Source organism: Oncorhynchus nerka, linkage group LG21, assembly GCF_034236695.1.
Source record: "Oncorhynchus nerka isolate Pitt River linkage group LG21, Oner_Uvic_2.0, whole genome shotgun sequence".
Lineage (NCBI taxonomy): Eukaryota > Metazoa > Chordata > Actinopteri > Salmoniformes > Salmonidae > Oncorhynchus > Oncorhynchus nerka.
This window is the reverse complement of record NC_088416.1, coordinates 13,955,505-13,976,000: the sequence shown is the minus strand read 5'-3', so window position 1 is coordinate 13,976,000 and position 20,496 is coordinate 13,955,505. Positions and strand designations below refer to the sequence as shown.

At 41.9% G+C, this 20,496-nt stretch overlaps 1 protein-coding gene across 1 annotated transcript; it reads right to left on the bottom strand.

The window, feature by feature from the left end:
• Positions 1–8: 8 nt before the first annotated feature.
• Positions 9–6,006, bottom strand: LOC115122201 (zinc finger protein OZF-like). Its single transcript, XM_065006324.1, has 2 exons — positions 5,399–6,006; positions 9–3,397 (listed from the first exon to the last, which is right to left on the bottom strand). The coding sequence occupies exons 1-2, from the start codon at positions 5,763–5,765 to the stop codon at positions 2,268–2,270; spliced, it is 1,497 nt and encodes a 498-aa protein (XP_064862396.1). The 5' UTR covers positions 5,766–6,006; the 3' UTR covers positions 9–2,267.
• Positions 6,007–20,496: the final 14,490 nt, after the last annotated feature.

The following is a 20,496-nucleotide window of genomic DNA, read 5'->3' as shown; positions in this document are numbered from 1 at the left end:
CATTTTGTTGTTGAAATCATATCAAGCTTTATTTATACAGCACATTTCAGACATGGATGCAACACAATGGCTTCACAGGAAAAAAAAAAACAAATAAAATAATTAAAATAAATAAATATTTAGTACACAACAAACAGAAGACTAATAACTGAAAGACTAATGGGCACCCTAAGGAAATTCCATTGATTAAAATATTAATAGGATGCAATATCCAACCCAAAAAACAAGCTTGTTTTTTAGAGGGGTTCTGAAAGACACTATGGGGGTGTCCACTGAATGTTGACCAGTAACAACTGGGATCTAAAATACACCCACCATGAGACCCACTAAATCTGCCCAAGAAGAGGCAAACAAAAGAAAAACCCACACAAAACTTAAAGATAGGAAGTGGAGCAACAAAATGTGTTGACTCTCCACATCTATCAAGACAACTGAAGCACTGGGCCAGACACTTAAATATAACCTGGATCAGCTCAGGTGAAACACCTTCCCAATAACGAGATGGACAAGCCAGCACAGGTGTAACACATACTGACTAACGAGGTGACACCAATCAGTGCGTCCTACGTGCTAACAAGCCAGACGTGCACCGTAGACACATTTCAGTTGAATGCATTCAGTTGTACAACTGACTAGGTATCCCCCTTTCCAACGCGCTAAGGTCCAACCTGAAAATATAAATGGAAAAACCAAAGCCTGTAACACCTTCCCCTTTAAGACAACAAATATATCCTATATTTTTGTTGGACATGTTTTCTCACCACCAACAAAACACAACTTGCTGTCAACAATTAAAAACAAGAAAAAAACAGTATTTCTAAATAATAACATACAATCGTATAATTTTTTCCCCCATTTTCTTTCTATCAAGTCCTACAATTCACGAGCTTCTAGAACCCACAAGCTTCTTGAACACTTTTCTTCCTAAAACTTTTTAGAAGCTCTCATCCCCTTGGAAGAGCCCAAACAAAACTCAAATCAAATTGTAGTCACATGCGCCAAATACAACAGGTGTAAACCTAACAGTGAAATGCTGGAATACAACATGTGAAATGCTTACTTACGAGCCCCCTAACCAACAGTGCAGAAAAGAATAAGAGATAAAACTAATCTCCAACACGGAAAAAACATGTCAAAATAAATTGGTATCCATGGTAACACACTGGATAAATGCAAAACACAAATATTTTTGACTGCCCACCCTTGAGACAATCAGCAACCAAGTTGTCCTTACCAAAGACATGTCTGATTTCAAGAGGAAACTCCTGCAATACCTGTAGTAACTTTCAACCTCACTGCGGAGCTTCTCTCTCTTTTCAGGGTTCACTCGATAGGCATGTTGTTGGATCAGGACCCAGTCCCCAATGTCATGCTCTAGTACATTTGGTTTGGCACTGAGAATCTGAGAATGAACCCTGATAGTCTAAAAGCAGGATAACAATGTCAATATAATTGTTCCCAAAAATTGTCAGTTGTTTGCATAAATAATTATTACTAAATGTTACATGAATTGTAAATATGAAATATCAAAACCAAAAGTACACCCCTTTGTTAATGTGTATTGGCAATAATAACTTAATGGTGAGGCATGGAATAATAAAACATGTATCTTTTGTCAGGCTGAATGTTTGAAATATGAGGTGATTTGAGACATGCTTCTTCAGTAGTGGAATAAAGACAAGTAGCATTTGAATGTTGTAAAGAAATACTGGAGTGATGTAGGATTGTTAATCAAATTGATTATAGACCAATGTATTATACTGCGTCCATATGTTGAAATTATGTTGTTTTCAAGTCATTGAAAAAACAACCCAAAAAGACATCTTTTCAACTTTCAACAACAACCGAACATATATTGGACGTCGGGCATAGTCTTATTTTCAACGTCTTTTCAATTACATTTTGCTAAATTGGAACAGCACAATGTCAAAAAATAGTTGTAACATGTCCAAATCAATAACCAATATGCAGAAACAGTTCGGGATATATTGAAAACCTAAACATGTTGAAGTGTTGCGTTTTGATTCAAGTGGGTCACCAACGTGGTAAGTGTAACACAATTTATTTTGTCCCTTTATGTTAAATCACATAAATAGTACTCTTTCAATTCAGAGCCTTGATTTTCCCGCTGAGGCTAATATCAACTGAACAGGGGGCAAACGTTTAGGGTTCATTCTACATTCTGACATTCATTCAAATACTGCTACTACAATGTTAAAACATTCTGCATTGTGACATTATTTCATTGATATCATGAAACAACTCCTTCATGTATGTATTTTCCGATGTTTAATCAGAGATCTTTTATCAGAGTATCTCTTCCCACATTGATCACAGCTATAAGATTTATCTCCTGTGTGTGTTCTCAGGTGAATAGTTAGATTGCAAGATGTAGAAAAACTCTTCCCACATTGATCACAGCTAAAATATTTCTCTCCTGTGTGTCCCCGCTGGTGTACTATCAGGCTGCTTGGGTGAGAAAAACTCTTCCCACATTGATTACAGCCAAAAGGTTTCTCTCCAGAATGTATTCTCTGGTGTGATTTCAGGGTTTGTAGCAGAATAAATCTCTTCCCACATTGATCACAGGCGTAAGGTTTCTCTCCTGTGTGTGTTCTCTGGTGTATAGTTAGATAGCTAGAAGTCGTAAAACTCTTCCCACATTGATCACAGCTATAAGGTTTCTCCCCTGTGTGTGTTCTCTGGTGTATAGTTAAATTGCTAGATGTAGTAAAACTCTTCCCACATTTATCACAGATATAAGGTTTCTCTCCAGTGTGTGTTCTCTGGTGTATAGTTAGACAGCTAGATGTAGTAAAACCCTTCCCACATTGATCACAGCCAAAAGGTTTCTCTCCAGAATGTATTCTCTGGTGTGATTTCAGGGTTTGTAGCAGAATAAATCTCTTCCCACATTGATCACAGATGTAAAGTTTCTCTCCTGTGTGTGTTCTCTGGTGTATAGTTAGATAGCTAGATGTAGTAAAACTCTTCCCACATTGATCACAGCTATATGGTTTCTCCCCTGTGTGTGTTCTCTGGTGTATAGTTAGATTGATAGATGTAGTAAAACTCTTCCCACATTGATCACAGCTATAAGATTTATCTCCTGTGTGTGATCTCTGGTGTGATTTCAGGGTGTGAAGCAGAGTAAAACTCTTCCCACATTGATCACAGCCATAAGATTTCTCTCCTGTGTGAATTCTTTGATGTATTTTAAGGTTTGATGAAGAGTTGAATCTTTTCCCACAGTCAGAGCAGCAATGAGTTCTCTTCCCTGTGGGTTTATGCTGGTGTTTCTTGAGGAGTTCTGATCTGGAGAGACACTTCTCTGCCTCGTCAGCATCATGATGTTGTTGAGGCTCCCCAGAGGATCCACGATTGTCCCGTCTCTCTCCTGTGTGAACGACAAAGAAATCAATTGTTTATTTGAGGTAAAAGGTGTTGCCCAGAGCGTACCCATGAAGTTGTACAACAATTGACATCTGTTAAATTTGAAAATTAAGACAGTCAAGATAGCAACAATAGTCAGATTTAGTCTTGTTTTCACATTAGTAGTAACGTCGACGATTGTAGTCTAGAAATAATTTATTCAAGTTGTTGAAATCCTAAGCAGTGTGCCAGACGACTTTTGGTCTCCAATATTAGGCCCCTTTTCTGTGTTTGCTAAAATTGTGGCACCAGGGCAATGCGCACACAATTTGGTTGCAGAAACTCCTCCCTGCTAATGAGGAAACTGCTAGCTTTGTATGTAGTATATCTGCCTGGAGCAAAAATGTTGAGCGAATATTTTAGATTTTCACAATGTATTCTGAATATTAAGAGTGCTACTCAAGGATACTCACATAAAGTTCTGTGTCTATTCACTAATTCACCACCATAGGGGAAACTCACAGGAGTTCTCATAGGCTGACAGCAAAAATAGCCTCCATTTACAAGTTGCTTATGAGTGCATTTCACACTACTTTTGGATTATAATTGTAAGGCTCGCTTGAAACACCTGCTTAATATGTTTGTGTTATTGTCGCAAATCAACTGCTTTATACTTTTTAAAAACTTCAACCACTAAAAATCTCGTTGGCTAGCTTTGCCATCAGCCTGACAATGAGGCTTTGCACATTAAGTGTTTAACAAATTGGCCCATAACTTCACCTAACAACAACATACACCCACTGTAGGACCCATAACTTCACCTAACAACAACATAGACCTACTGTAGGACCCATAACTTCACCTAACAATAACATAGACCTACTGTAGGACCCATAACTTCACCTAACAACATAGACCTACTGCAGGACCCATAACTTCACCTATCCATCAAGGAACAGTTTTCCACACATTATGAGCAAAGTATCTCTGTCTCCAAACAGACTAACGAGACCCTACTATAAATCAAGCAGACAATAACACATTATCAACATCAATTTGTTAGGGATGTTGGATCCAACGTGGAGCACAGCATAACTGTCTTTACCAGAGTAATGAATGCAGAAGAACTTTGGTTGTTGTTGTTGTTGTTGCATGTTGTGATGTTTGTCATTTGACTGGCATTCAGAAAATGATTTCCTGGATCAGCTGATGATAGTTGAACATGTGACTAACTAAACAGCTACAGTATTCAAAATTATGTGTAATTATTGAAGAACTGCATTAATGACAGTATCCATTTGGGTGTTGTCAATAAAGTTAAGGTGACTCTCGGTTAGAACCATTGGATTTTGCAAACTCTGAAATGATTTAGGATTTAGTAGGTAGAGTGCATTTCAGAGATCTGAATACAAAAAAACTGTCCTAACAGGACAATAACCTAAACCACAAGGCCAAATCTACACTGGAGGAGCTTACCAAGATTGAATGTTCATGAGTGGCCTAGTTACAGTTTGGACTTAAATTGTCTTGAAAGTCTATGGCAAGACTTGAAAATGGCTTTCTAGAAATGATCAACAACGAACTTGACAGAACAGGAAGAATTTTAAAAAGAATAATGAATATTCACATGAAGATCAGTCACCTATTGGATGACATCACGACTTCCCATCAAGCCAACTCCTTGAATGCCTTACTATGACAGCACTCACTCCTTCCAGTTTGCAGTTGACAAAAAAAAAACACTATTTGCTCAAAACATTTGTTTCCCTTTAGTGTGTTTATACTTTACTGTATTTATATATCACTTTTCAACAGGAAAAGTTTAAACATCACTGGAGGACGTCATGAACAATTCCCCACAGTACAAAAACATATTCCAAGTGAAGAACGCCCTTTTAAAAATCACATATTACTAAATTCACACATTAACAACTGCAGAGTTTTTGTCACTGTTTTATAAGATAGTACTCACTGCATTTACTGGTGTTATTCAGATCAATGTCCCTGTTTTATAAGACGTACTCACTGTATTTACTGGTGTTAATCAGTTCTCCAGTCTTCTCTTCTTCGTCCTCCTCTAATGTGACAGTAATCTCCCCCTCTTCATCCTTCATTTCAAAAACGTCTTCATCTTCTTTCACTTCATCCTCCACTCCGAAAACTGCATCTTCCTCCTCTTCTTTTACTGTAACATCCTCCTCCTCTTTCACACTGAACGCGTCTTCCTCTTCTTTCACTGAAACGTCTTTCTCTTCTTCTTTCACGGTACCAGCCTCACCCTCTACTTGTTTTTGTATTGTAACATCCTCCTCCTCCTCTTTGACGAGAGCTTCTTTCTCCGTCCAGCACACCTGCTCTTCTTTATCAGGAGGAGAGTCGCTTAGTGAACTCATGGTCGGGGATGTTAGCTAGCTAGCATTACCGACTAGCCTAGTTCTAAGCTAATTTTGTAAACCAGCTAGCTGACAAACAACGTAAATATATAATGAAATGGGCCAAAAAGTACATACGACAGAAGTGTGTTTAATACACTTCGACTAATATACACCAAAAACAGTGTAAAGAGCGTGAATGTTGTAACTATTTTTGCTAAAAAGCTACCGAGGTGTCTGACTAGCAGTTGTTGTTGAAGGAGCGTTCCGTCCACTAGATTATACGTCACACTGGCAGCGTCGCCTGAACCTAAAATAAGCACATCGCCATCTGCTGACTGGAGTGGGCAACGCAGTTGAGGAACCAAACGTTTTTTTTTTCAAAAAAAAAAGTTTAATATTATATTAAGTCGTTCAAAGAGAAGCACATGTTGATTGATTCGTTTTTAATGAGTTAGGATTTAAAACAAACTTTACACCCACAACATATTTGCATTGAACCATACTTCTGACATGGACCATTTTGACCCCAGAGGCATATCTTTTATCATAGCCAAAATGTGGTTTATTCAATTCAATTTAATTAATTATTAATTTCTTACAATTTTTCATGACGGTGTGGGATGTCCTCTATAATAATGACATAAAGGCTGTGCTGCTATGTTGTGGGATGTCATCTATAATAATGACATAAAGGCTATGCTGCTACGGTGTGTGGAATGTCATCTATAATAATGACATAAAGGCTATGCTGCTACGTGCTACGGTGTAGGATGGCATCTATGATAATGACATAAAGGCTATGCTGCTACAGTTTGGGATGTCATCTATAATAATTACATAAAGGCTATATAGCTTAGGTGTGGGACGCTATCTATAATAATGATATAAAGGCTATGCTGCTATGGTGTGTGGGATACCATCTATAATAATGACATAAGGCTATGCTGCTACGTGCTAAGGTGTAGGATGTCATCTATAATAATGACATAAAGGCTAAGCTGCTACGGTGTGTGGGATGTCATCTATAATAATGACATAAAGGCTATGCTGCAACGTGCTACAGTGTGGGATGTCATCTATAATAATGACATAAAGGATATGCTGTTACGTGCTACGGTGTGGGATGTCATCTATAATAATGACATAAAGGCAATGCTGTTACGTGCTACGATGTGGGATGTCATCTATAATAATGACATAAAGGCTATGCTGCTACGGTGTGGGATATCATCTATAATAATGACATAAAGGCTACACTGATATGTGCAACAGTGTGGGACACTATCTATAATAATGACATAAAGGCTATGCTGCTAGGGTGTGGGACGTCATCTATAATAATGACATAAAAGCTATGCTGCTACGTGTTACGGTGTGGGATGTCATCTATAATAGTGACATAAAGGCTATGCTGCTACGGTGTGTGGGATGTAATCTATAATAACGACATAAAGGCTATGCTGCTTCGTGCTACGGTGTAGGATGTCATCTATTTTAATGACATAAAGGCTTTGCTGCTACGTGCACCGGTGTAGGATGTCATCTGTAATAATGACATAAAGGCTATGCTGATACGTGCTACGGTGTAGGAAGTCATCTATAATAATGACATAAAGGCTATGCTGCTATGGTGTGGGATGTCATCTATAATAATAATATAAAAGTTATGCTGCTACGTGCAACAGTGTAGGATGTCATCTATAATAATGACATAAAGGCTATGCTGCTACGGTGTGGGAAGTCATCTATAATAATGACAAAGTCTCTTCTGCTACGTGCTACGGTGTGGGATGTCATCTATAATAATGACAAAGGCTATGCTGTTACGTGCTACGGTATGGGATGTCATCTATAAAAATGACATAAAGGCTATGCTGCTACATGCTACGGTGTGGGATGTCATCTACAATATTGACATAAAGGCTATGCTGCTACGGTGTGGGATACCATCTATAAAAATGACATAAAGGCTATGCTGCTACGTGCTACGGTGTGGGACGTGATCTACAATAATGACACAAAGGCTATCCTGCTACAGTGTAGGACGTCATCTATAATAATGACATAAAAGCTATGCTGCTACGTGTTAAGGTGTGGGACATCATCGATAATAATCACAAAGGCTATAATGCTATGGTGTGTGGGGTGCCATCTATAATAATGACATAAAGGCTATGCTGTTACGTGCTACGGTGTGGGACATGATCTACAATAATGATATATAGGCTATGCTGCTACGGTGTGGGATGTCATCTATAATAATGACAAAGGCTATGCTGCCACGTGCTACAGTGTGGGACGTGATCTACAATAATGACATGAAGGCTATGCTGCTACGGTGTGGGATGTCATCTATAATAATGACATAAAGGCTATGCTGCTACGGTTTGGGATATCATCTATAATAATGACATAAAGGCTATGCTGTTACGTGCAACAGTGTGGGATGTCATCTATAAAAATGACATAAAGGCTATGCTGCTAAGTGCTACGGTGTGGGACATGATCTACAATAATGACATGAAGGCTATGCTGCTACGGTGTGGGATGTCCTCTATAATAATGACATAAAGGCTATGCTGCTAAGTGCTACGGTGTGGGATGTCATCTATAATAATGACATAAAGGCTATGCTGCTAAGTGCTACGGTGTGGGACATGATCTACAATAATGACATGAAGGCTATGCTGCTACGGTTTGGGATGTCATCTATAATATATACATAAAGGCTATGTATCTAAGGTGTGGGACGCTATCTATAATAATGATATAAAGGCTATGCTGCTACGTGCTACGGTGTAGGATGTCATCAATAATAATTACAAAAAAGGCTATGCTGCTACGATTTGGGATGTCATCTATACCATCTGCTATACCAGCAACAGTGTGTGAAAAACTTGTGAAGACTTACAGAAAACGTTTGACCTCTGTCATTGCCAACAAAGGGTATATAACAAAGTATTGAGATAAACTTTTGTTATTGACCAAATACTTATTTTCCACCATCATTTTCAAATAAATTCATGAAAAATCCTACAATGTGATTTTCTGGATTTTTTATCTAATTTTGTCTGTTATAGTTTAAGTGTACCGATGATAAAAATTACAGGCCTCTCTCATCTTTTTAAGTGGGAGAACTTGCACAATTGGTGGCTGACTAAATACTTTTTTGCCCCAGTGTATAATAATGACATAAAGGCTATGCTGCTACGGTGTGGGATGTCCTCTATAATAATGACATAAAGGCTATGCTACTACGTACTACGGTGTAGGATGTCATCTATAATAATGACATAAAGGCTATGCTGCTACGGTTTGGGATGTCATCTATAATAATGACAAAGGCTATGCTGTTACGTGCTACGGTGTGGGACGTGATCTACAATAATGATATATAGGCTATGCTGCCACGGTGCGGGATGTCATCTCTAATAATGACAAAGGCTATGCTGCTATGTGCTACGGTGTAGGACGTCATCGATAATAATGACAAAGGCTATGCTGCTATGGTGTGTGGGGTGCCATCTATAATAATGACATAAAGGCTATGCTGCCACATGCTACAGTGTGGGACGTGATCTACAATAATGACATGAAGGCTATGCTGCTACGGTGTGGGATGTCATCTATAATAATGACAAAGGCTATGCTGCTACGGTGTGGGATGTCATCTATAATAATGACATAAAGGCTATGCTGCTACAGTGTGGGACGCTAGCTATAATAATTACATAAAGGCTACGATGCTACGTGCTACGGTGTGGGACGCTATCTATAATAATGACATAAAGGCTATGCTGCCACATGCTACAGTGTGGGACGTGATCTACAATAATGACATGAAGGCTATGCTGCTACGGTGTGGGATGTCATCTATAATAATGACAAAGGCTATGCTGCTACGGTGTGGGATGTCATCTATAATAATGACATAAAGGCTATGCTGCTACAGTGTGGGACGCTATCTATAATAATTACATAAAGGCTACGATGCTACGTGCTACGGTGTGGGGTGCCATCTATAATAATGACATAAAGGCTATGCTGCCACATGCTACAGTGTGGGACGTGATCTACAATAATGACATGAAGGCTATGCTGCTACGGTGTGGGATGTCATCTATAATAATGACAAAGGCTATGCTGCTACGGTGTGGGATGTCATCTATAATAATGACATAAAGGCTATGCTGCTACAGTGTGGGACGCTAGCTATAATAATTACATAAAGGCTACGATGCTACGTGCTACGGTGTGGGACGCTATCTATAATAATGACATAAAGGCTATGCTGCCACATGCTACAGTGTGGGACGTGATCTACAATAATGACATGAAGGCTATGCTGCTACGGTGTGGGATGTCATCTATAATAATGACAAAGGCTATGCTGCTACGGTGTGGGATGTCATCTATAATAATGACATAAAGGCTATGCTGCTACAGTGTGGGACGCTATCTATAATAATTACATAAAGGCTACGATGCTACGTGCTACGGTGTGGGACGCTATCTATAATAATGACATAAAGGCTATGTTGATACGTGCTACGGTGTGGGACGTGATCTACAATAATGACATAAAGGCTATGCTGCCACATGCTACAGTGTGGGACGTGATCTACAATAATGACATGAAGGCTATGCTGCTACGGTGTGGGATGTCATCTATAATAATGACAAAGGCTATGCTGCTACGGTGTGGGATGTCATCTATAATAATGACATAAAGGCTATGCTGCTACAGTGTGGGACGCTAGCTATAATAATTACATAAAGGCTACGATGCTACGTGCTACGGTGTGGGACGCTATCTATAATAATGACATAAAGGCTATGCTGCCACATGCTACAGTGTGGGACGTGATCTACAATAATGACATGAAGGCTATGCTGCTATGGTGTGGGATGTCATCTATAATAATGACATAAAGGCTATGCTGCTACAGTGTGGGACGCTATCTATAATAATTACATAAAGGCTACGATGCTACGTGCTACGGTGTGGGACGCTATCTATAATAATGACATAAAGGCTATGTTGATACGTGCTACGGTGTGGGACGTGATCTACAATAATGACATAAAGGCTATGCTGCTACGGTGTAGGATGTCATCTATAATAATGACATAAAGGCTATGCTGCTACGGTTTGAGATATCATCTATAATAATGACATAAAGGCTATGCTGTTACGTGCTACGGTATGGGTTGTAATCTATAATAATGACATAAAGGCTATGCTGCTACATGCTACGGTGTGGGATGTCATCTACAATATTGACATAAAGGCTATGCTGCTACGGTGTGGGATATCATCTATAATAATGACATAAAGGCTACACTGATATTTGCAACAGTGTGGGACGTCATCTATAAAAATGGCTATGCTGCTAAGTGCTACGGTGTGGGAACCCTTCTGTAGTAACAGACAGGGGAGATTTGTAATCAAATCTAATTCCCAGGAATGGGGTTCATATGAACCGCAGAGACTGTGTGGGGATAATAATGTGGCCAACCCTGCTTGTTCCCTTGACTCCGCTACCAACCACCAATCTCCAACAGGGCCCTTAAACTGTATCACTAGACACCTCACTGTGAGCTACAGGTAGAAATCAGCAATGAATCCCAATAATAAGACACCTCTGGGGAGGGGTGTCAAACATAAAAATAAAAAAAATAAAAAAAAATATATATATATACAGTGGGGAGAACAAGTATTTGATACACTGCCGAATTTGCAGGTTTTCCTACTTACAAAATATGTAGAGGTCTGTAATTTTTAACATAGGTACACTTCAACTGTGAGAGACTGAATCTAAAACAAAAATCGACATTGTATGATTTTTAAGAAATTCAATTGCATTTTATTGCATGACATGATTTGATACATCAGAAAAGCAGAACTTAATATTTGATACAGAAACCTTTGTTTGCAATTACAGAGATCATACGTTTTTGTAGTTCTTGACCAGGTTTGCACACACTGCAGCAGGGATTTTGGCCCACTCCTCCATACAGAACTTCTCCAGATCCTTCAGGTTTCGGGGCTGTCGCTGGGCAATACGGACTTTCAGCTCCCTTCAAAGATTTTCTATTGGGTTCAGGTCTGGAGACTGGCTAGGCCACTCCAGGACCTTGAGATGCTTCTTACGGAGCCACTCCTTAGTTGCCCTGGCTGTGTGTTTGGGGTCGTTGTCATGCTAGAAGACCCAGCCACGGCCCATCTTCAATGCTCTTACTGAGGGAAGGATGTTGTTGGCCAAGATCTCGCGATACATGGCCCCATCCATCCTCCCCTCAATACGGTGCAGTCGTCCTGTCCCCTTTGCAGAAAAGCATCCCCAAAGAATGATGTTTCCACCTCCATGCTTCACGGTTGGGATGGTGTTCTTGGGGTTGTACTCATCCTTCTTCTTCCTCCAAACACGGCGAGTGGAGTTTAGACCAAAAAGCTCTATTTTTGTCTCATCAGACCACATGACCTTCTCCCATTCTTCTTCTGGATCATCCTGATGGTCATTGGCAAACTTCAGGCGGGCCTGGATATGCGCTGGCTTGAGTAGGGGGACCTTGCGTGCGCTGCAGGATTTTAAACCATGACGGCGTAGTGTGTTACTATTGGTTTTCTTTGAGACTGTGTTCCCAGCTCTCTTCAGGTCATTGACCAGGTCCTGCCGTGTAGTTCTGAGCTGATCCCTCACCTTCCTCATGATCATTGATGCCCCACAAGATGAGATCTTGCATGGAGCCCCAGACCGAGTGTAATTGACCGTCATCTTGAACTTCTTCCATTTTCTAATAATTGCGCCAACAGTTGTTGCCTTCTCACCAAGCTGCTTGCCTATTGTCCTGTAGCCCATCCCAGCCTTGTGCAGGTCTACAATTGTATCCCTGATATCCTTACACAGCTCTCTGGTCTTGGCCATTGTGGAGAGGTTGGAGTCAGTTTGATTGAGTGTGTGGACAGGTGTCTTTTATACAGGTAACGAGTTCAAACAGGTGCAGTAAACCTCTAGTGACACCCCATCCCGTGAACGGGACCGTTGTCATCATATGACACTAATTAGCATAACGCAACGGACATAAATCTTCCTAGAAAATCTTCCTATTCATGAAAATCACAAGTGAAATATATTGGAACGCAGCTTAGCCTTTTGTTAATCACCCTGTCATCTCAGATTTTCAAAATATGCTTTACAGCCAAAGCTAGACAAGCATTTGTGTAAGTTTATCGATAGCCTAGCATAGCATTATGTCTTGCTAGCAGCAGGCAACCTTGTCACCAAAATCAGAAAAGCAATCAAATTAAATCGTTTACCTTTGATGAAATTCTGATGTTTTCACTCACGAGACTCCCAGGTAGATAGCCAAAGTTCATTTTTCCCCCAAATATTATTTTTGTAGGCGAAATAGCTCCGTTTGTTCTTCACGTTTGGCTGAGAAATCGACCGGAAATTGTGGTCACGACAACGCCGAAAAATATTCAAAATTACAGTTCTGACTTGGTGGTGCACATGTAGCCTATAACCTGTTTTAGAGAAATGTAATCATTGAATATTGTAAGAGCGTTCATTGTCTGCTGATATGCCCCCTTTATTTATCCTATGGTTCTGACTTGATTTACAGGGAGGGCACTGTAAGAATGGCCCATGTTCTGAATTCTGTTTCTGTTAATTTCAACAGTGCTAAACAAACAGTTATATTGACGATATCCGTCCTAGCTCGCTCATTAATGTCTTAATCGAAATTATAGAATAGAAATGTTGTTTAAGCAAGTCAGCCAAATCAGCTGTGTTTTTTTTTTAAGGCAGTAAATGAGGCTGAATGAACTGTTTCGCTGCCAGACAAGGCTCCGCTGATAGCCAGGTGTAGCAGTGGTAAGGTGTTGGTACTGGTGTCGGGACAGCTTTATGTAGGCCTTAACACTCTGTGGGCACCGTTTGTCACCACTATCGTGCAATTAATGTATTTTTTAGTGCTGTGTTTGCCCACCAAGATTTACATGCTAAAATGCCACTGCTCCTTAGCCTTCCTCTCCTCTGAAGACCCGGTGAGTGTGGAGCTGTCAGAGAGCTGTTGAGGGACTGGTTAGGAGGAACAGTTTTACAGCCAGAGAGCTAGAGGTCACACATGGTTTAGATGGTAAATATTTATGTCCCCTTAGTAGTTCATCACGTAAGCAAAAGGGAATATGTTCCATCCATTTTTATTTACATGAGTGCAAAATGTCCACTGATATTGGTGTAATTTCTCACCACATTTGGCTGTATGAAAGTTCATTTCCACTCAGGCACACACATTTGTTCTTTGATATTATGAAGGTCATTTGTGTCAAATGTTCTTTTCCCCACTCATTCACCCCATCTCTTTACATTGCTTGTGCATATTCGGTGGCCTGACTGAAATTCCGAACACAATGCCCATCCTGGCAGATCTAAACCTAATGCAGCACATTGTGACTTTTGTGCATTCAGACCTAATGCAGTTTGGAGTGATCAGAAGTCACATTTAGGTGTCAGGTGTAACTGAGGCCATAGATTCTTTCTGTGTTGCAGGGGCAGTCAAGAAATGGAACAGCAAGGCCACAGAACATGACATAAGCAGACCTGTGGAAGACCACCTCAAGCCCCTGGTAGAGCCAGGGGTGGTGTTTACCACTCCACCATGCCAACAGCAGGCTTGAAGAGTGGGATTGATACTGTTTTTCATCCTAAGAGACTCATGGACCAAGAGTCTGTTGATCAAATCAAATCAAATGTTATTTGTCATTTTTTACATTACATTTACATTTAAGTCATTTAGCAGACGCTCTTATCCAGAGCGACTTACAAATTGGTGCTTTCACCTTATGACATCCAGTGGAACAGCCACTTTACAATAGTGCATCTAGGTCTTTTAAGGGGGGGGGGAGGGGGGAAGGATTACTTTATCCTATCCTAGGTATTCCTTAAAGAGGTGGGGTTTCAGGTGTCTCCGGAAGGTGGTGATTGACTCCGCTGTCCTGGCGTCGTGAGGGAGTTTGTTCCACCATTGGGGGGCCAGAGCAGCGAACAGTTTTGACTGGGCTGAGCGGGAACTGTACTTCCTCCCAGTGGTAGGGAGGCGAGCAGGCCAGAGGTGGATGAACGCAGTGCCCTTGTTTGGGTGTAGGGCCTGATCAGAGCCTGGAGGTACTGAGGTGCCGTTCCCCTCACAGCTCCGTAGGCAAGCACCATGGTCTTGTAGCGGATGCGAGCTTCAACTGGAAGCCAGTGGAGGGAGCGGAGGAGCGGGGTGACGTGAGAGAACTTGGGAAGGTTGAACACCAGACGGGCTGCGGCGTTCTGGATGAGTTGTAGGGGTTTAATGGCACAGGCAGGGAGCCCAGCCAACAGCGAGTTGCAGTAATCCAGACGGGAGATGACAAGTGCCTGGATTAGGACCTGCGCCGCTTCCTGTGTGAGGCAGGGTCGTACTCTGCGGATGTTGTAGAGCATGAACCTACAGGAACGGGCCACCGCCTTGATGTTATTTGAGAACGACAGGGTGTTGTCCAGGATCACGCCAAGGTTCTTAGCGCTCTGGGACGAGGACACAATGGAGTTGTCAACCGTGATGGCGAGATCATGGAGCGGGCAGTCCTTCCCGGGAGGAAGAGCAGCTCCGTCTTGCCGAGGTTCAGCTTGAGGTGATGATCCGTCATCCACACTGATATATCTGCCAGACATGCAGAGATGCGATTCGCCACCTGGTCGTCAGAAGGGGAAAGGAGAAGATTAATTGTGTGTCGTCTGCATAGCAATGATAGGAGAGACCATGTGAGGTTATGACAGAGCCAAGTGACTTGGTGTATAGCGAGAATAGGAGAGGGCCTAGAACAGAGCCCTGGGGACACCAGTGGTGAGAGCACGTGGTGAGGAGACGGATTCTCGCCACGCCACCTGGTAGGAGCGACCTGTCAGGTAGGACGCAATCCAAGCGTGGGCCGCGCCGGAGATGCCCAACTCGGAGAGGGTGGAGAGGAGGATCTGATGGTTCACAGTATCGAAGGCAGCCGATAGGTCTAGAAGGATGAGAGCAGAGGAGAGAGAGTTAGCTTTAGCAGTGCGGAGCGCCTCCGTGATACAGAGAAGAGCAGTCTCAGTTGAATGACTAGTCTTGAAACCTGACTGATTTGGATCAAGAAGGTCATTCTGAGAGAGATAGCGGGAGAGCTGGCCAAGGACGGCACGTTCAAGAGTTTTGGAGAGAAAAGAAAGAAGGGATACTGGTCTGTAGTTGTTGACATCGGAGGGATCGAGTGTAGGTTTTTTCAGAAGGGGTGCAACTCTCGCTCTCTTGAAGACAGGAGGGACGTAGCCAGCGGTCAGGGATGAGTTGATGAGCGAGGTGAGGTAAGGGAGAAGGTCACCGGAGATGGTCTGGAGAAGAGAGGAGGGATAGGGGCAAGCGGGCAGGTTGTTGGGCGGCCGGCCGTCACAAGACGCGAGATGTCATCTGGAGAGAGAGGGAGAAAGAGGTCAGAGCACAGGGTAGGGCAGTGTGAGCAGAACCAGCGGTGTCGTTTGACTTAGCAAACGAGGATCGGATGTCGTCGACCTTCTTTTCAAAATGGTTGACGAAGTCATCTGCAGAGAGGAGGAGGGGGGGGGAGGAGGATTCAAGAGGGAGGAGAAGGTGGCAAAGAGCTTCCTAGGGTTAGAGGCAGATGCTTGGAATTTAGAGTGGTAGAAAGTGGCTTTAGCAGCAGAGACAGAGGAGGAAAATGTAGAGAGGAGGGAGTGAAAGGATGCCAGGTCCGCAGGAGGCGAGTTTTCCTCCATTTCCGCTCGGCTGCCCGGAGCCCTGTTCTGTGAGCTCGCAATGAGTCGTCGAGCCACGGAGCGGGAGGGGAGGACCGAGCCGGCCTGGAGGATAGGGGACATAGAGAGTCAAAGGATGCAGAAGGGAGGAGAGGAGGGTTGAGGAGGCAGAATCAGGAGATAGGTTGGAGAAGGTTTGAGCAGAGGGAAGAGATGATAGGATGGAAGAGGAGAGAGTAGCGGGGGAGAGAGAGCGAAGGTTGCGACGGGCGCGATACCATCCAGTAGGGGCAGTGTGGGAAGTGTTGGATGAGAGCGAGAGGGAAAAGGATACAAGGTAGTGGTCGGAGACTTGGAGGGGAGTTGCAATGAGGTTAGTGGAGGAACAGCATCTAGTAAAGATGAGGTCGAGCGTATTGCCTGCCTTGTGAGTAGGGGGAAGGTGAGAGGGTGAGGTCAAAGAGGAGAGGAGTGGAAAGAAGGAGGCAGAGAGGAATGAGTCAAAGGTAGACGTGGGGAGGTTAAAGTCGCCCAGAACTGTGAGAGGTGAGCCGTCCTCAGGAAAGGAGCTTATCAAGGCATCAAGCTCATTGATGAACTCTCCGAGGGAACCTGGAGGGCGATAAATGATAAGGATGTTAAGCTTGAAAGGGCTAGTAACTGTGACAGCATGGAATTCAAAGGAGGCGATAGACAGATGGGTAAGGGGAGAAAGAGAGAATGACCACTTGGGAGAGATGAGGATCCCGGTGCCACCACCCGCTGACCAGAAGCTCTCGGGGTGTGCGAGAGCACGTGGGCGGACGAAGAGAGAGCAGTAGGAGTAGCGGTGTTGTCTGTGGTGATCCATGTTTCCGTCAGAGCCAGAAGTCGAGGGACTGGAGGGAGGCATAGGCTGAGATGAACTCTGCCTTGTTGGCCGCAGATCGGCAGTTCCAGAGGCTACCGGAGACCTGGAACTCCACGTGGGTCGTGCGCTGGGACCACCAGATTAGGGTGGCGCGGCCATGCGGTGTGGAGCGTTTGTATGGTCTGTGCAGAGAGGAGAGAACAGGGATAGACAGACACATAGTTGACAGGCTAGAGAAGAGGCTACGCTAATGCAGAGGAGATTGGAATGACAAGTGGACTACACGTCTCGAATGTTCAGAAAGTTAAGCTTACGTAGCAAGAATCTAATTGACTAAAATGATTAAAATGATACAGTACTGCTGGGGTAGGCTAGCTGCGTTGTTGACACTACCCTAATCAAGTCGTACCGTTGAGTGTGAAGTTTCTACAATGCTGCTTTTCGGGAGCTAGCTGGCTAGCTAGCAGTGTTGGTTACGTTACGTTGCGTTAGGAGAACGACAATAGCTGGCTAGCTAACCTAGAAAATCGCTCTAGACTACACAATTATCTTTGAAACAAAGACGGCTATGTAGCTAGCTATGTAGCTAGCTACGATCAAACAAATCACACCGTTGGGACTGTAATGAAATGAAATGAAAATGTGATACTACCTGTGGAGCGAAGCGGAATCGACCGGAATGCGAAAGTTCTATTCAGTAGACGTTGGCTGGCTATTGGCTAGCTAGGAGTGTCTCCTACGTTAAGGACGACAAAATAGCTGGCTAGCTAACCTCGGTGAATTAAGATAATCACTCTAAGACTACACACTCTAAACTACACAATTATCTTGGATACGAAGACAGCAAAGACAACTATGTAGCTAGCTAATACTACACTAATCAAGTCGTTCAGTTGAGTGTGATAGTTACTACAGTGCTACGGTAGCCGGTGAACGTATGCTAGCTGGCTAGCTGCTAGGCAGATAGGAGGGACTGACGAAATACGATAATAACGCAATTATCACTCTAAGACTCCATACTCTAAACTACACAATTATCTTGGATACGAAGACAGCAAAGACAACTATGTAGCTAGCTAACACTACACTAATCAAGTCGTTCAGTTGAGTGTGATAGTTACTACAGTGCTACGGTAGACGGTGAACGTGTTGGGCAGATAGGAGACGACGAAATACGATAATTACGCAATTATCTTTGATACAACGACGACTATGTAGCTAGCTAAGAAGAAATTGCTAAGATTAGACAAATCAGACCGTTGTACTATAATGAAATGTAATGAAATGTAATGAAAAAGTTATACAACCTGCAGACCGAAGCGCGGATGCGACCGGCTCGCTCCAACCCCAAAACTCACCTCCAGGCGGTGTAGCAGATGTTAATGCGAGTGTAGCGAAATGCTTGTGCTTCTAGTTCCGACAATGCAGTAATAACCAACAAGTAATCTAACTAACAATTCCAAAACTACTGTCTTATACACAGTGTAAGGGGATAAAGAATATGTACATGAAGATATATGAATGAGTGATGGTACAGAGCAGCATAGGCAAGATACAGTAGATGGTGTCGAGTACAGTATATACATATGAGATGAGTATGTAAACAAAGTGGCATAGTTAAAGTGGCCAGTGATACATGTATTACATAAGGATGCAGTAGATAATATAGAGTACAGTATATACGTATGCATATGAGATGAATACTGTAGGGTATGTAACATTATATAAGGTAGCATTGTTTAAAGTGGCTAGTGATATATTTTACATCATTTCCCATCAATTCCCATTATTAAAGTGGCTGGAGTTGAGTCAGTGTCAGTGATTGGTCAGTCATTGGGTTAATTTGTTTTGCAATATGTTCAAATCAAATCAAGCTTTATTTATACAGCACATTTCAGACATGGATGCAACGCAATGGCTTCACAGGAAAAAACAATGAAAATAAACATAAATATTTAGTACACAAACATAAGAGGATAAAAAAAACAGAAGAATAACAACTGAAAGACTAATGAACATTTTAGGGAAATGCCATTGATTCAAATATTAATTGGATGTAACATACAACTCAAAATATAAGCTTGTTTTTTAGGAGGAGCTCTGAAAGACACTATGGGGGCATCAACTGAAAATTGACTAGTAACAACAACTGGGATCTAAAAGACACTCACCATGAGACCAACTAAATCTGCCCAATGTTTGAAATATGTTTGAAATATGAGGTGATTTGAGTCATGCTTCTTCAGTAGAGGAATAAAGACAATTAGCACTTGGATGTTGTAAAGAAATGCTGGAGTGATGTAAGATAGTTAATAAAATTGATTATAGACCAATTTATTATACTGCGTCCATGTGTTTAGGCTGCAAGTATGTTGAAATTAAGTTGTTTTCAAATCATTGAAAAAACAACGCGAAAATACATATTTTCAACTTTCACTTTCAACTACAACCGAACATATATTGGATGTTGGGCATAGTCTTGTTTTCAATGTCTGTTGAATTACATTTTGCTAAGTGGGAATAGGTGGGAATAGGTGAAGTTGTGGGTCCTACAGTAGATCTATATTGTTGTTAGGTGAAGTTATGGGTCCCACAGTAGGTCTATGTTATGTTTTGGTGAAGTTATGTGTCCGACAGTAGGTCTATGTTGTTAGGTAAAGTTATGGGTTCTACAGTAGGTCTATGTTATTGTTAGGTGAAGTTATGGGTCCTACAGTAGGTCTATGTTATGTTTTGGTGAAGTTATGTGTCCGACAGTAGGTCTATGTTGTTAGGTAAAGTTATGGGTTCTAAAGTAGGTCTATGTTGTTGTTAGGTGACGTTATGGGTCCTACAGTAGGTCTATGTTAGGTGAAGTTATGGGTCCTACAGTAGGTCTATGTTGTTAGGTAAAGTTATGGGTTCTAAAGTAGGTCTATGTTGTTGTTAGGTGAAGTTATGGGTCCTAGAGTAGGTCTATGTTGTTGTTAGGTGAAGTTATGGATCCTACAGTAGGTCTATGTTAGGTGAAGTTATGGGTCCTACAGTAACTCTATGTTGTTGTTAGGTGAAGTTATGGGTCCTACAGTAGTTCTATGTTATTGTTAGGTGAAGTTATAGGTCCTACAGTAAGTCT